At 40.9% G+C, this 17,471-nt stretch overlaps 1 protein-coding gene across 1 annotated transcript in view; it reads left to right on the plus strand.

Moving 5' to 3' along the window:
* The window catches only part of LOC126266832 (protein jagged-1b), a 521,463-nt gene that overhangs the window by 423,165 nt on the left and 80,827 nt on the right, over window positions 1-17,471 (plus strand). Inside the window, exon 5 of the mRNA XM_049971392.1 lies at window positions 4,607-4,667. Within this exon, the coding sequence (XP_049827349.1) occupies window positions 4,607-4,667 (61 nt within the window). The remainder of the gene's footprint in view (window positions 1-4,606; window positions 4,668-17,471) is intronic.

Consider the following 17,471-nt stretch of genomic DNA (forward strand, 5'->3'; position numbering starts at 1 on the left):
TCATTCTGAAAAAGTTTCGTATATTTATTTGCAAAAGTATAGACAGTGGAAATTAAAATGCCCTGTAGTGCCTCTCCTGCTCCAAGTCTGCCCGTTTGACGTCCTACCTCGCTTAAGAGAATTTCGGTTGCCCTGTTTACTTATACTGTAGTGGTTTTAATCCCGTCATTTGACTTTATATTTCCTATCGATCCAACTCGAAAAGCTCTCTTGAGGAACACTGTGAGAACGAAAGATTGGAAACCGACAAAATATGGCAAAATATGTTCTCAGCATTTTCGAGAAGAGCACATAGACCGAACGTCAGTTTGGTCAGTCCGCATTAATCAAAATACTAGATTATGAAAGAAGCGTTTTCAGATCACATACTTCCCTTCTTGGTTACTCGAAACTTATAACAAAAGAAAGTTACACCACCATAGAAGCAAAATTTGTCGTATTACTGGATAAAACATGCATTTAAGAACAGAAAAATTCTGAAAATACTTTCCCGACACTGTGTTATTCACCAAAGCACTGTAACATTATCTAATCGTATTTAAAACAGCTGTTGCAGACACACGACAGAAATTAAGAACAAGAAGCAATCGTTAACAGTAATCTGCCAATGGTTTGGTAAATCTACTGTGGTGGCGCCGGCTTCAAAGCAACGTACAACGTAAACGTGTGACGCCATCTCCCAACATTATATATCCATATTGTCCAAAGAGTTTCTTAGTTGCTTTCCAAAGATGGCAATTGTTAATGTTTGACTAAGGACTAAAACTAGAGGATCTCTTTCAATAAAATAATGAAAAAATCCCAAATCAAACATTAACAAAATTATTGAAATAATCCTTCTCGTTTTAGTCCTAAATCAAACATCAACAACTGCCACTTTTGGAAATCAAATGAAATATTCTATAGATACACCAGTTTTCAATCTTTGATCCCACAAAAATTTTGCAGCCACACATATTTATCTTTGTACCTGATGATGTCGAAACATTCGAAAACCAGTTTGTAAACCTATAAATATTACAGAATATTATACTAGTATTGTGCTATTTTTTATTCATAATGTTTAAAATATTCTACAAGGAACCACGGAACAATGAAATAAAGCAAATGAAATTTTCTTCTTTCTAACCTGCACATGTTTCACCGAAACTTCACCACCACTATTTACTTTGCAGTAGAATAACAAATGAAATATTGCATGATAATAGAAATAGTTTTGAGATTGTGGTAACTACACTAAAATAGATTTAACAAAATACCTTAAATAGCACATTCTGTTGTTCATGCACCAGTGCTTCATCTGCACGTACAGCCAATTCTTTACTGAAGGTTGTCATCTCTAACAATGAATTCTCTACCGTACATTTCTTAGGAGAATCAACATAATTAGACCTAAAATGAAACTATGGTCTGTTACACCCTTACCAATTTATTTCTGAATTTCTACTGTCAACACTGCGATGTTTAATTGTGTTTATCGTTAGTTTTTAGATTATTGTTACTGTTTTCAAAAAATATTTGATTTTGTTGGTTATGAGAAAGTGTTACTCGTAACGGATTTTCTGCGTTCGTGATTGTGGGTGTGTTTCTCTCTCTCACTTTTTCTCTCTCTGTCTCTCTCTGCAACGCAGAAGTTCGTGTATTTGTTTCAGTTGTTCTTGGGCGTGTACTAACGTCAATCCCATGTTATTGTCCGTTGATAAAGTTAACGAAAATTAAGCGATTTGTTTGTGCCTAACTCAGTCGCGATGGCGAAACTTAGCGAAGGAAAGTGTAACTTGGGGAAGTGGAGTGGGTCTAAAATGCAAATGATCTGTCTGCTTTAACTCGGCGAGATCGATAAAGGAAATTGAAACTTATTTTCAGTTTCGTATAAGAACAGACGTGGTCTGCTTTCCGTAACTCTGAAAGTCCTGCAAAGAAGACGGTTTTTTCCTTTTAACGGCAATGAATTTCGCACTTCTTTAGTAAGTTACTGCTAAAACGAGATCAATATTCATGCAATTTGAGGAGTTCCTGCAGTGTCACATATACAAAACATTCTTAAATTCAGATATACTTGACTCCAAAGTACAGTTTTTTAGATAGAAAACTACTCTTAAGATTTATTCTTGTATACAGATGGCATGTTTGAAATTCAGTTGCCCTCAGCCTGCCTCTAAAAGGTGACAGTAATCGATTCCTTGTAAACTAGGCCGCTATAATTGGCGACGCTGTATTTTGAATGGCCATGAATGGTGTACATTGCAGCAATAAAGGCATTAAAGAGGTTGGAATATAAATACCGGCAGATTGGTGCTGTAGCTCCACATTGCTGTAAACAACAGTTTAACAAGCTCTTGTGTTCAACCAAGCGGAACGGTGTCCCTCGTTATTCAGTATATCTAGTCAAGCTCTGCCAACCCCACGGGTAGAAACGGTCTCCTTAACTACAGCAAAGAACATTTTTAATGACACAGTCCTTCAGCAGAAGACTGTTCTTTAGAAGACTTTTCTATGTACCTCAGCCATTGATACTCCGCAGAGGTTCATACGTACATCAATGGATAAAACATCATTTTTTACCGGGCGGTATAAAAGAAGTACAACGTGCGCACCATGTATTTCTTATTAAAGCTTTTATCAATGCTGATGGCAGTAATATAACGAAGGTCTTTGATACACTTGCTCCTGGTTTTACCGTTGGTAAAATGTAATTTCATCTATTAAATGAAAAGCGCTAGCTACCTTCAATAGCTACAGAATATATTTTGTGATTCTGAAACACCCATCATCATAAGTCCCACGAGGACGATGTTCTACGTCGTCTACCTCGATAAACGCGAAAACGTCGAAACATATTACGAAAAACAAATAGCTGTCATTATGACAGTTTTTCATAAAAAGTTTTTATTGAAAGAAACAATCTTTGTATGATCCAATAAGCATTACTTAAAAAGAATTAACTTCATGTGGAGTTGTTTGAAGCAGGGTGACACCATCAGGATTTAGGCAAATTTTATTAGAGGAAAAACTATCCGGATGTCAACATGCAACAATGCCCACTAACATCACTGTAACAGACCCCATACATACGAATAAATGGAGCAAGGCATTTCAGTGCGAGATGATGTGCATGTAGAGAACCTAATCACTTTACTATCTCGCATAGTCCCTCACAACTCTAGACAACCTCTCACACTTGGATAGTAGAATTTCCATACATTCATGGCACAATGGAGCTACTTGATTAACACTATGTGGAAAGTTGTAGTTGGAATTATTGCTCAGAGACATGACAGGTGGACTAAAGCTATATGTTGCACTCTGTTGATGGTACATGCTATTCTAAAAAGCAAAATTGTGTTGTTACATTTCAGCTCAAATTAACAAAACTGTTCTATGTGATTTTATGCTGTCATGTTGAGATTATTCGAACGAATTGTTTCATCTAGCCAGCAAGTTAGATGCACAGTTCGATCAGATACTAATAAAAATTTCGCAATTTTCATTAACGCAATAAAATCGAATTTTTCTGCAGTTGTAGCAATACATGTTAGCCACCTCGCAGGCAGTGCAGAAATCTCTTCAGTATAATGCTCTGGTTGGCAACGTAGCCTGCTTCTTAAAAAGCCAGTTCATCTTGATAGCTGATCTCCGGTTAAGTAGACTAACAATCACATTGCGAGAACTGTTGGCTATTGGAAAATTATTTAGAGCTACGCAATGCTGTACTTCGAATTTCATCTGTGCAATTGCAAGAATGTGCACTACAAATAGGAGTCTGACCGCATTGGTGCTATGCGTGAAGTTCGAAGTAAGACTATCGCAGAAGTCACGAACTTGTTTCAGCCAAACACTTTCGTCATCAAATGAACCAGAGTCCTTTTTTTTTTTTTTTGTCAAAGGCTGTCGGTCTTACGGCTGCAGTGGACGTACTACCTTTTGGATACACATACTGTCATCCTCTCGTGGTCGTTTCATTACCCATGCGACCTGTACGAAGTTTCTGTTGGCTCAGTTACCTAAGAGCTCTGAAAACATCAGCACATTGCAAACAGCGACATCATTGTGGATCTGATAAGGAAAAGACTGCGTAAAAGACTGAGTGACGCTTGTCAACGTTACCAGTTTATCTTACATATGAGTCTGGGAGAAGTACCAGGAAAGGACGCTTACTGGTTACCAGCTCAACTGCATCGAAATCGGAAAAACGTCTAAGATAGGACGAATCGTCTTGCTTCATAAATTAGTTCAGCATACGCTTTGACCTAAAGCACAGCAAAAAAAAAAAATGTCAGAATGACTCTATCTATACCCAGATCCTCCCTAATACAAGTACGATATCTAAACTATTGTGTCATTTTGCTTGGTGTGAACATGGAGAAATGTACATAAGTTGAGAAAATAGTTGTTTGAATTTAATCGACCTCATGAATGTTTATTGGTTTGCAATTAAATGGACGCTGACCTTTTAGTATGTGTTATGGACCTCAAACATTATTAATTCTAATAGTTCTACATCTTGGCCTAATAATGCTTAATAGCATGTTTTGTTTCTTAAGCAATTATTAAGCGCTTGATTCTTGGCTGCCATTTCTTACTATTTCAACATTTCATCTTTCAGCGGTCTGCAAGGCTGGTTGTCATCCCATCCACGGCAAGTGCGATCATCCTGGAGGTTGCGAGTAAGTACACGATTTATACGTATATATTGCAACTCTTAAACAACCCTATCGAGTTATGTGGCACCAGATAATGCAGATATATTTCACCACAGATTTTGCAACTTTATGCCCGGAATTTCAGTGCGATGGCGTTTTAAACAACTGGAATTGCTGCGCCATTCTTGCTATAACACCCCCTTTGTAGAGCGGACACACATTATTACTTTTTTTCGATATTCCACTTCGTTTATTTCATGTTGCCCTCTTTAAAAAGTAAATTAGCGTTGCAGTTTCATAACCGCTTTTATCTGAAAAAGATGGCTACAGGCAGCGATAGAAGCAACGAGGATAGAGGACCTGCAATAAATGGTGTAGTTCTAAGTTAAAGAATGGGGCACCCCCTCTTCTCGGTTGAGCGTGCCACTGGCTTTTGCCTTTCCAACAAAAGAGAACCGTCAAGCTGGCAGTTTACATTCCACGGCCATAAAAATAAATCTTTTCCTCCGGCCGAAATACGGTACAGAATTTTAAACCGGCAGTAAAATAAAACGAATTTGCCCTCAAACACACTGAGGGGCTTCAATATTTTGGATACTATTAACATTTGGTTACAGGATGCCATTAAGTGAACAAAAGGCAGTTATTAAATTATGAGTTGTTTTAACCGCTTCGTTTGGAAGCGATTGTTTAATTACTTGAACGACATTTATGGCGTTCCTCAGACCCACGAAGTTGACTCCATTCTGTTACATGGTATTGTTTGCATAATGTGAAAGACGCCCTATATTATTCTAAATTTCGGATGCTTGCTACTTGTAAATATCTCGTTTACGCGTCACTCTTCAAAGCATAGTTGAAGTGGGTTGGACATCGTTAAATGCACAAATGGGTGGAAAAAAGAGGTTTGGAAGTAATAGTAGTCTTAGAAAGACTTAGTTAAGGAAATAAGACGTGCAAATCGTTGCCAAGTTATTCGCCCACGACTCAGGTTTAAGCCGACCGGGCGATGCTTGCAACGCTGTGCACAGATTTGCCATTGCGAGAATTTCGTCACATATTCGAAATTCTTTAGGTGCTCGTACAAATTGGTAACGTGTAGACTAGGGCACATGAATGATTTACACTCGAGAGTAATCGTTACACACTTTTCATTAGTAGTTCCTGAAGTCTCTTCTGAAGCACGTTACAACCAGTACTCCAGACCAGAACCCGTTACCTTCATGGTTACTAAAACGATCAGCGTTGAGGGTTGTAAGATTCCAAAATCACCTATCTTGTAGTCCGCCCTTCCATTGTTGGAACACCACGAAGTGTTCTGAAACAGAAATGTTTTCTACATCGTCGAATTATTATCCACAACTATGTAGAGGAGCCATTGAAATTTATAAGAAAACAGGATAATTTTAATAGGAAAGAGGAGGCAATGAAACTTAGCGATATATGGGCAGTAGCTCTGCAGAATCGTTAGACAATTTTATCTTTGACAAGACGACAGTCGATGGTTAAGTTTTATCTTTGACAAGGATTATCTCTGCTCATCAGGTGTTACTTCGACCCCCTTTCCTATAGAATATATGTCGCTCTCGACGTCCGACCGGTCAATCGGCCAGACTCAGCGTGAAACGTACCCTTAGAAAATTATGCATTACTGTGCTGGTAAACCTCTATGTTATTTGATTTTCAAACCGCTGAGCAAAACTGAACGTACGCAAACATTTCTCTCTTTACTTATTCTGATGAACACTAAACTGACACACAATATTTTTAGCGAAACTTAATCCGACTTTCAATAATCCTTACAAAAGAATGTCCTTGACTAACAATAACCTATAAAAATGGTTCAAATGGCTCTGAGCACTATGGGACTTAACTTCTGAGGTCATCAGTCCCCTAGAACTTAGAACTACGTAAACCTAACTAACCTAAGGACATCACACACATCCGTGCCCGAGGCAGGATTCGAACCGGCGACCGTAGCGGTCGCGCGGTATCAGACTGTAGCGCCTAGAACCGCTCGGACATCGGCCGGCAATAACCTATACCTTTCATGACTCAATTACTTCACAAAAACCTTCGTTACTCGAACTACTGCAATATGGCGAGCAATAGTACTGCCAGCTAAATAATAAATTCTAACTTCTGAAGGCACCAACTACTGATAGGCATAGTTAGCAAATGAAAGATTTTGATGGAAAACAAACAATGTATTTACCTTAATAGTGTTCAAAAGTCATAATATATATATATATATATATATATATATATATATATATATATATATATATATATATATATCAATTCATGTCATCCAGTCTTACAAATTTCGTTTTTTTCTGACGGACACACGTCCAGATCGTCCGCTCTCAAAACTCTGCCATCTCTCTTCCCACATCCACCACTGCTGGCGGTTCACATCCAACTGCTCAACAGTACAACAGCGAATATTGCAACAATGCCAACCAACCACAGACTGCACACAGCACAGTCAGTGATTTTCATACAGAGCGCTACGTGGCGTTACCAACATAAAAACCTAAACAGCCTACTTACAAGCGGAGGGGCGCCTCTGAGGTGCTCTACGAAACGTCAGGAACAGAAAGGTTTACCAGCAGCTATGTTATCCGGTCGTGAAAGCCTTCATTCTATGATCAGTGACGTAACGGTTGTGGACAATGACATTGCTGAAACGGACCATCCTGCTCAGAGTCCTGACTTGTGGGATGAGCTAGAACGTCAGTTCTCTCCAAATACTAGCGTCGAATATCACTACCGTCTTTGGCTTCGGCTCTTGAGTAATCATGGGCTGCCATTCTTCCACATGTATCCGCAGCAAACCCTTCACAAAGGCAAAACGGGTATTTACCGCAAATTGACGTCCACTTGTGGTGTCCGGATAGTTTTGATCAGATAGCGTTTATTCATAATGTACGACAATTGTACACTGCCGCCTCCACTACTCCACTGACTAAATGGCGAATCTGTAGAGCTCTGATCTGCTTATTCGATCTCTGAAATGGACAGGCCCTCCATCACAGAGATTCGAGTAACCGCAGCAGCACTCTAGAGCCACAGCATAAGAGAGATTTAGCATCCTCGGCGAGTGGGAAGCGAGAGGAACGCACCTCGGGAACGGTTGTGAGTCCATTACCACTGGTGCTCTCACGTACAGATATTTTCTCGCATATTGGAGGCGCACTGCCACACTAGATCAGATTTCTGGCCTAAGAGCGCCGTTCTGCCTCAACGGCAAGTCCAATATCTCAACGAAAAGCTTGTAAGTGTCCGGGGAGAGCAAACGAATGGCGCGACACTCGGAGCTCGCCGCGTATTTACAGTGTGGGAGCGCGGTGCGGCGTGGCACACGCAGAAACCCGCGACGCGCCGTGTTACGCCGGCGGCTATCGCGCCCTCATCGCCCGCGGACGCACCGTGTCTTCCGCTGCGAGTGCCGAGAGCCGGCGCGGCCATTAATAACGGCAGACCATTGCACCCACTGCGAGGATTAACAGGTGCGTAGCGAGACTGCCGCAGCCACAGAAAAGGCCCACAGCGCTCGCAGTCACCGTGAATGGCGTATTCGATTCACACTGGGCGTCAACGAACCTGAACAGAGGGCCACGTCACCGTCAGATAGTGGTGTGTTCGCTCGAGACGGAATGTCATCATCACGAAATTTCGCATAGCCCAGCAGCAAGCCGCGTATGTGAGGTTATAAGATACCATCCACATTAACCATCATTTACGGCTACAAGGTGTGTTTTTATACGATGTCTGTATCTTCACATTACAGTGTTCCTGAGACATGCATGCATGCATCCGGATTGACGTCAGCTGTTTGTGACAGACAAAAATTTGTGCCTGACCGGAATTCGTATTCGAACACACATTTTTCTCAACCAACCTGTATACTTTCAAACACTTATCCTTATTATCCATTTCCACTCTTAGTTTGGCTGTGAATATTCGGACAAATGTCCGTTGTATTTTTTATAGTGTGTCTTTTTTCGGCTCTGCTCAAACAGTTCACGGAAAAAACACATAAAGCCATCCTACAATGTTTGGAAGACAATAGATAGAGCCTTTCTAGCTTATCCATTGTGCTTCATTGCTAAGTACTAAATAAAGGCGAAACAACTGCGTTTTGCTCACTAAATTCCTTATTCTTTTACAAGATAAAATACCAAAATACCCAAACTTAAGAAGGGAATACATACAGCCTTTCTAGATTATCCATTGTGTTTTACTGCTAGTAGTCAGTAAAGATAAAAATAACCGCATTTTTCTCATCAAAATCTTTCTTGGTTAAAATACTAAGATAATCGAACTTTCGATTGCGTTGCAGTGGCCTTCCTCGGGATGTAGAGTGTGTGCCCTGAGGAACACTGCTGCAACTCAGCCGAAACGTTGGTTATTTTGGTGTTTAAGCGTTTTGAAGTATTTTATAAAAAGACGTGGCAGTGCACTGGGAGGAATTTTAATGAGACTGACATTGCCCGAAGAGGTCTACTTGTCTAAAATTGTATCTTTATCCATCCATAGTGCTATTAACTGATAAAAAAGGTCCACCACTTAATTTTTTCATGAATTTGTATTTCTATTTATGTACAATGCAGGCTTATTTTTCGCCCACGTAGTTTAAAACCTAAGTCTTTTTCACTTATAGATATCGTGGAAAAACACTCATGTGAAAAATATGCAACTCTTCACTGAACCTTCACAATATGTTACGTAAACGAAACAAACAATAAAACAAACACTGAGGTAACACAAAAGCTCGAAATCCACTCCATAACATAAGAGAACGCTGCAAGAGTTCGAAAAAGTTTTTCACAGATCGTTAGCCGTCACAAGATTTTTTGACCTGCTATTTAATGAAGTGACGTGTTTCGAAGTACAAAGGTCGTCTTCTGGCTACAGTTGTTATCCACAGACACTTAACAAAACTGGACACAGATTGTTTAAAGTTGTTCTGTACAATCTCGGCACTTTCTGTTGTTATCTTGCACAGAAAGAGAACTAAAACCTAATATGAGTGATAATTCACTTTGTTTGTCGATCAGTGGTTAAAATGACGAATTTCACATAATAACTCACTCCGTTCATGTTAAATGACAGTTTGCATGTGCAGTATTCAGTTGCCTCCATTGAATGGCTTTTTAGATCTTACTAACCACTATTCATAAACTTGCACGAGACCCGTAAAATACGACATTAGAATCAACCATGCCGTCCACTAGCGACAAGATGATGGTGAAACCAACGCACGGTCAGCCAGTGTGGTCGAGCGGTTCTAGGCGCTTCAGTCTGGAACCGTGCGACCACTACGGTCGCAGGTTCGAATCCTGCCTCGGGCCTGGATGTGTGTGATGCCCTTAGGTTAGTTAGGTTTAAGTAGTTCTAAGTTCTAGGGGACTGATGGCCTGAGATGTTAAGTCCCATAGTGCTCAGAGCCATTTGAACCAAACCAACGCACGTTTTGATTTAATTGTCGATATGTCGATCCTGATTCAGTTCCGATGTTAGCAGACGACAAGACAGTACTCCCACCAGCGTCAACCTCAAGATGTTCTTCCCAAAAAACCCTTCCGTTCGGTTGACGGCTTGTGCGAATGCCGCCATTTGAAGTACAGTGTGGAATATTATTAAGTTCCGTTCCGTTTCAACAAGTCGGCCGACCGCTTAGCCGTTTGCTTTACGCATCAGACGTGGGAATAGCTTACCGCTAACGAGACAAGCCACTGCAAAAACTGCCCAACATAGTTGCCGTGACGACACTCGTTAATAACATTTCACCCGATTCAGAGCGGGCAATTAGGAACATTTGCATTCCCCCCAGCGCGCGTAATGCGTGTCATCAACGCCACCGTTGTCCTCCGTGACGCCTCATATGTGCCACATTAAAAAGCCCATTATTACCCAGCGGTATCTCACTACAATCTGAAATTGATTTACCGCCGTATTAACGAGTGAGCTTATCTGGCGACGGCTACCGTCTGGCACCCCTTCCCGCGCCTGAGATGACGCTGGCGGAATATTAACCGAGTTTCGCTCGGGGCGGTAATTACAAACGGCGAGTCGGCTCTGCCGTACTGCGAGCCATCCGCGACCGCGCTGCGCTCTTGGTCAGAGAGCTGCTGAAATAAAACGGCAATTAAACCTCAGCGTTGATTAATGAAGTCGTTTCAAAGAAGAAAAACTTTGTTTTCCTTTTCGTAGACGGGCGGCCGGCCCCGAGACGCGGACGTAAACGATGAATATCTTTTCACGGGCGCTACCATCGAGCTTTTCTTATTTTTCCGCCTTTGTTTCAGTTTATATGCATGGCTCCGCGTAATGGTTTTAATTGTTCCTCGCGGCGATCTATAGATGCTATCGACGCTGTAAGGAAAACGAGATCTTAAGTAGAATGCGAGAAGATACTTTCGCCAGCATCCTAGATTGCGTAATATTTTTTCTGGTGATTCGTCCACGACAAAGATCGTCTTCTCATGACTCTAAAAATCTGTCGATCTTAAAAATGTCCAGTTTATGAAACGTTTCCAATGTGACCCATTACCACGGAAATTCGTAGGAAAAAATGTAGTTATAATCATGTACGATTATGAGTTTATCCCTCGAGCCATGTCGTCATTATGCATGGAGAATATACATCATAAGAGAATAGAAGCTTTGGAAATGTGGTGCTACAGGGGAGTGCTGAAGATTAGATGGGTGGATCACATAAATAATGAGGAGGTATTGAATAGAATTGCGGAGAAGGGGAGTCTGTAGGACAACTTGACTAGAAGAAGGGATCGGTTGGTAGGACATGTTCTGAGACATCGAGGGGTCACCAATTGGAGGGCAGCGTGGAGAGATGAATACACTAAGCAGATTCAGAAGGTTGTAGGCTGCAGTAGGTACTGGGAGATGAAGAAGCTTGCACAGGATAGAGTAGCACGGAGAGCTGCATCAAACCAGTCTCAGGACGGAAGACCACAACAACAACAACAACATTGCACATAAGTTTTTCGAAAGTAAAATCATATACTAATATAAATTACGTTATGCAAATGGGCATGTTCGCACATATAATACGTTATTTAAAAACTCTTGGCTTGTTCCGTTGTGGCAAAAACTTGGAAACTTTCGTCCGTATGTAGTTGTGAGTCGCAGACTGAGTTTTGTCTAGATTTACCCATTATCGCTAGTTAAGTAACAGGTTAGAAAAAAAATCCACACACACACACACACACACACACACACACACACACACACACTCCCCGACTACTACGACTTTCGGAAATACAAAATTTTAATTCTGATACTTTTGTCAATATACTGTCAAGATACAATATTCATCTTTAGATCATTGTCATTTAAAATCCAGCATTAAATTTCACGTGAAAATTTTATTTTCGACCCTAATCGTTTGCCAAGTTGGCAGTCTTGGAGAGTTTCACATCATTCCAGTCTTAATGTAACTACTTCGTGTATATTATATTATTTGTCGTTAACGTTAACTCATTAAATTAGTTCATTATATCAAGAAAAATGGAAACCGTATCTAAGCTAATTCATGTTTTAGGTACTTCCAGAGATAGTAGATGAGGCTCGCAACTTTATCTACCGTTGTTTCATAAGTAACTATCTAGCAAATGTGTAGAAGAGAGGTAGGCATATTAAAATGAAGTAACGACGTGTACTTTCAGTTCTGTTTGGGTTCAAATGGCTCCAAGCACTACGGGACTTAACATCCGAGGTCATCAGTCCCCTAGACTTACAACCACTTAAATATAAGTAACCTAAGAACATCACATACATCCATGACCGAGGCAGGATTCGAACCTGCGACCGTAGCAGCAGTGCGGTTCCGGATTGAAGTGCCTAGAACCGCTCGGCCTGTGCTTTCAGTCTCGGGCATTTCTGGTTGGGTACAATAACAGAAAAAAATTATCTTACTTCAGGGTTTCTAGACAAATAAACAAACAGTACGGGTATGATTTAAACAAACACCAAGATATCGTTAAGGCTAGCAGCGAATGAGAACTGTAGACAGAAGTAAGTTTAACACTTTCACTACCAGCCATGTAAATCTTACCGTATTTTAAAATGCCAACCTTTTTTATGGTTTCTCAATATTTATTAAGAAGACTAGCCAGCAATGAAGACCTGTCGACCCGTCAATATACGTCCCGTCCCATCTTTTGATGGGATTGGCAGTCAAAGTGTTAAGTAGTACAGCATTTCAAGGTATTTGTTTTAGATTAGAACACTGTCAACATTTTTTCTGATGCTGCAGTCAAACGTAATACACTCTGGGGGGGGGGGGGGGGGTGATTTTAATGAGAGGTGGTTGTAAGAAGTTACTGAGCATACATGAAGTAACAACCATACTTAGAAATTGGCATTCATTCTACAAATATTTTTAAATGGGAAATGATTTCGAAGTGCATGATTTCAGCTAGATTCTTCTCGCAACCATTTCTAGGAGTGTGGATGTTTAGATGAAGTAGAGGCTGGACTGGGAGGGATTGCCACGAAGCATTGTATAGCCCAACTGTCAACGGTGATGGAGCACCCACAGTGGTGGAAACAAAGTTGTGTAGGAGAGACGACCGTGCGCGCACAGTACTCGCACTGCCTCTGTCTCCGGCGGGGTTATTGGCAGGCTGTGCCTGCATTAGGATGCAGGCTCGGTGCCGCGCCGTCGGCCCAGGAATGCGGGAGTCGTTTCCCATGTCAGGCGCGCAGAGACGCACGAAAACCTTGCGATGTCTCACGCGCCAGGGTTAAGGTCGCCTGCCGCCATCTTCCTTGCCGGGTGGATGCGCGCGCAGCAGCCCAAGTCGCCTTCTGCTCATCAGCTGATCGCGCTCCGCCATCTTGCAACCGTATTTACGCTACTTGGTTATGCAGACCTTGTCGGAAAATATGGTCACGACCAGAATAAGCTCCTGGGGCGCCGCTAGCTTTGTACTTCGCGATTAAATCGGAATTTTGTATAAGTATATTTCTACTTCATATTCAGTGGAAGCAGACACCAGATTCAGGATGAGCGCCTTTGCCAACTACATGTTTTGAAATTCTAAAACGTGTTTTGAAGACAAATTTCAGGAAACATGGTTTAAAGCTGCCATAATGCGTCGAGAGAATATTATCTGCTAGATTCACAAGTACAATATTTTTATGGCAATTACTGGTTCTAGTATATTTTACAAACCCTATTTGGAACCACTATATCCACAGCAGTAGATGCAATTAAGAAACATGTTATGTGGTATGCTGTATCAAAGTTGTACTCTGTAGGAACACACTGGAGTTTGTTTCCGTTATTCGCCTAGGAATAATGAACTGTGATGTACTATATATTGTTTATTTACCTGCAACTACTGTCACAGTAATCATAATAGCTCTTGATGAACAGCTAGTAACTGCCTCAGTGTTGAACCTCAAAAAATAATCCTCCATCTTGAACGACTCTTGTTTCAACAGGGCGTGCAACTTTTCATTTGCTGGATAAGATGTTCTACGTTTTTTTTTTTTTTTTTTTTTTTTTTTTTTTTTTTTTTTTTTGCATCAGCTCTCAGATTTAGGTTTGAGCCATATTATCCTCATGGGGAAACCTACAGATGAAAATAGCTCTACTACATAAAAATTATAGCGTTCATTGTGATTTAAACGTTCCAAAATCAAAGGTATATTTACGTTTGCGATATTCATCGTTAATTTCCCTTCTAGCACATTAATATGTTTCAAAGAAAGAAGACTCAACCAATCAGCACAGATATATCTTTCAGTTTAAGGAGACATGGACTTCACTGACGTTTCTATCTACTATCAAGGTTAAGATAAATATATACTGATATTGTTTTTGAATGCCATCAATTAATGCACCAGAGCACCTTCGATACGCCCGCATACTTCATCGCCGTAGCTTCATTTAAGTAAAGCCAGTCTTGTTTCTGTCGCCAAAGTAGATTTACTTCCTGCTCAATAACGAGAGAATAGACCAATAAATTTCCTTCCTGTCAGCAACATGATATATTGTTCTTTTGTCACGATATGGATCTCAGCTCCATTGGCTGGTCTGTCGGATACAGTCCTAGCTTCAGTCTCAGGCTGTATTATTAATTATTACCCTTCCAATAAATATTGTGCTTGCAGCTGTGTTGCAGTCTAGTCTATTTGAAATGCACGAAAAAGCCTTTGCCATGATCGCGAAGGTAGCCGATTGTCCTGTCAACATTCATGTACATGCCTGAACGAGGTGGCCCTATATTCCAGCACCTGTAAAAATTCTCAAAAGCCCTTAGTAGTGGCGTATGATTACATATTACTTCTTTTCTACACAGGGACATATTGTTAATAAGCTTTCAGTGCAGCATCTCTAATATTTAGATGTCTCATGCATACATAATACCATCCCACAGTTATGCAGATATATATTTTGCGAATGTTCAGAAATCTGATTGTAGGACTTGTTCGTAATGATGAAACTACCAGAGCTTAGAAATCGATTGTAATAAATGGACATCATTGGAATTAATTTCAAAATAAAGAGTACCAATAGTTATCCTACGCAACAATTTTACCGGTTATTAGTCTGGATGATGAGGAAGAACTTAATTAAGTTTTCAGCCTTACGTTAGACCATTATCAAGTATATCTGAAACTGCCAAATGTTAATACGTAATGTGATCGTCATATAGTTTTTTTTAATAATAGGAGATGGGACACAATGCTTATCCTCATGTATGTACACTCTAAGTGTAGACATAATATACGTCTTACGGTGCTGTAGAGAAGCAAGGTGAACGTAACTTTGTTCCTCTTTTACGGATATTTCTGTAGATACAGAAAAATCTGCTCACCTAAAAAAGCCAAGAAAAATATGCTTAATGAGCATTACGCATCGAGCAGCACCAATTTCTTGAATATCTGCCGTCCAGTTATTGACAAAATCTTTTAAACATTATTCGTAACTCGGCTGCAGTAGTTAATTTCTTGTGAACATATTTTTGTAAGCAATAGACGATGCAGCCAAGCTATGTGAGAGATCCCTCAGTTGTTCCTGGCGGTTCTAATTTTACTCGTTAGAGGTCGTACCTTTACGCCGAAGGTCACTTTTGCATGTTTTTCTTGAATAATTCGAAACCTACGATCTCTAGCGTGGTCGTATCGCAGTAAAAATTTGACTACATTAAATTTCCCACAAAAAGGCGCAGTTCATTTTTTCTATAGGTCTAATAGCTTGCACATAGCGAGCGAGAGTATGGAAATCTCGCACTTGGTTTTTGATGACGTTGCAGATTACATAGCATCTATCTGTAGGGGAGCTAAATCACACTGTATATGAGCACTTCCTCTCATCTCGTATTATAGAAAACAAATAATATCTATATGCCAGTCATACTATTATTATTCACGTATAGGCCCAATAGGACTACGCGAGGTGCAATGTCACTTTTGATGGTTGGCCTTCCTTTGCATCCAAATTTGTTTCATCCTTTCAGAATGAAGTCTCTTCCTTTCATCAGACCGCAGCGTTCCAGTCAAATTTCCCCCTGACCAACTTTCCAATCACATATATTTTCTCTGAATGTTTTTCTATCTGTAATTTCTGCCTGAGTTATACCGGCTACTTTATGATAGTCCTTAAACGCAGCGATCCACTTAATTGGCTCAGTTTTGATCTTACTTCAGTTTTCATAGAGTTCTACTATTTGTTTTGTCAACCTAGTGAGTGCCATTCTGAGGTCATCAGTCCCCTAGAACTTAGAACTACTTAAACCTAACTAACCTAAGAACACCACACACATGCATGCCCGAGGCAGGATTCGAGCCTGCGACCGTAGCAGTCGCGCGGTCCCGTACTGAAGCGCATAGAACTGCTCGGCCACCGAGGCCGGCTCTCTTCGTTTTCTCATATCACCATGTTCGTCTGTGTATTCTTCTAATTTCTTGTTACTTCTCAGCCAATAAGTTTCTACATCAATAACTGTGGGGCCCAGCATATTAAATTTGGCAGTTTCAGATACTCTTGATAATGGCCTAATACAAAGGCCAAATCTGCTCGTGTGAACGTAATAAAGTTCTACAAAAAAGCATCTGGAGCAGCGGTTCATTAGTTTTAGAAGCTTTTCTGCCACGGATGTTGTAAAACACCGGCAACTAAGGGGAGCGTAGGTGGCTCCGACAGCAGCCCATTTACGAGGATTAGCGAAAGACTGGCCTATTATCTTTAGGCGAAGCCTCCTGAAGTCGAGAACAGGCAGTCTATCACAGTATAGAACAATGCTAGCACACATGGGCGTCAAAGAAATGGTAGGTTACAGAGCACGTCTTTCGTTTTTCGAGGTGTAAAGAGACAAGAAGACGAGGAAACTTTCAGAAGACGTTCCCAACCGTCATGTCTCTAAATCTACATCTACATTTATATTCCGCAAGCCACCCAACGGTGTGGCGGAGGGCAGTTTACGTGCCACTCTCATTACCTCTCTTTTCTGCTCCAGTCGCGTATGGTTCGCAGGAAGAACGACTGCCGGAAAGCCTCCGGCGCGCTCGAATCTCTCTAATTTTACATTCGTGATCTCCTCTGGAGGTATAAGTAGGGGGAAGCAGTATATTCGATACCTCATCCAGAAACGCACTCTCTCGAAACCTGGACAGCAAGATACACCGCGATGCAGAGCGCCTCTCTTGCAGAGTCTGCAACTTGAGTTTGCTAAACATCTCCGTAACGCTATCACGGTTACCAAATAACCCTGTGAGGAAACACGCCGCTCTTCTTTGGATCTTCTCTATCTCCTCCGTCAACCCGATCTGGTACGGATCCCACACTGA

This window comes from Schistocerca gregaria, chromosome 4, assembly GCF_023897955.1.
Source record: "Schistocerca gregaria isolate iqSchGreg1 chromosome 4, iqSchGreg1.2, whole genome shotgun sequence".
Classification (NCBI taxonomy): Eukaryota; Metazoa; Arthropoda; class Insecta; order Orthoptera; family Acrididae; genus Schistocerca; species Schistocerca gregaria.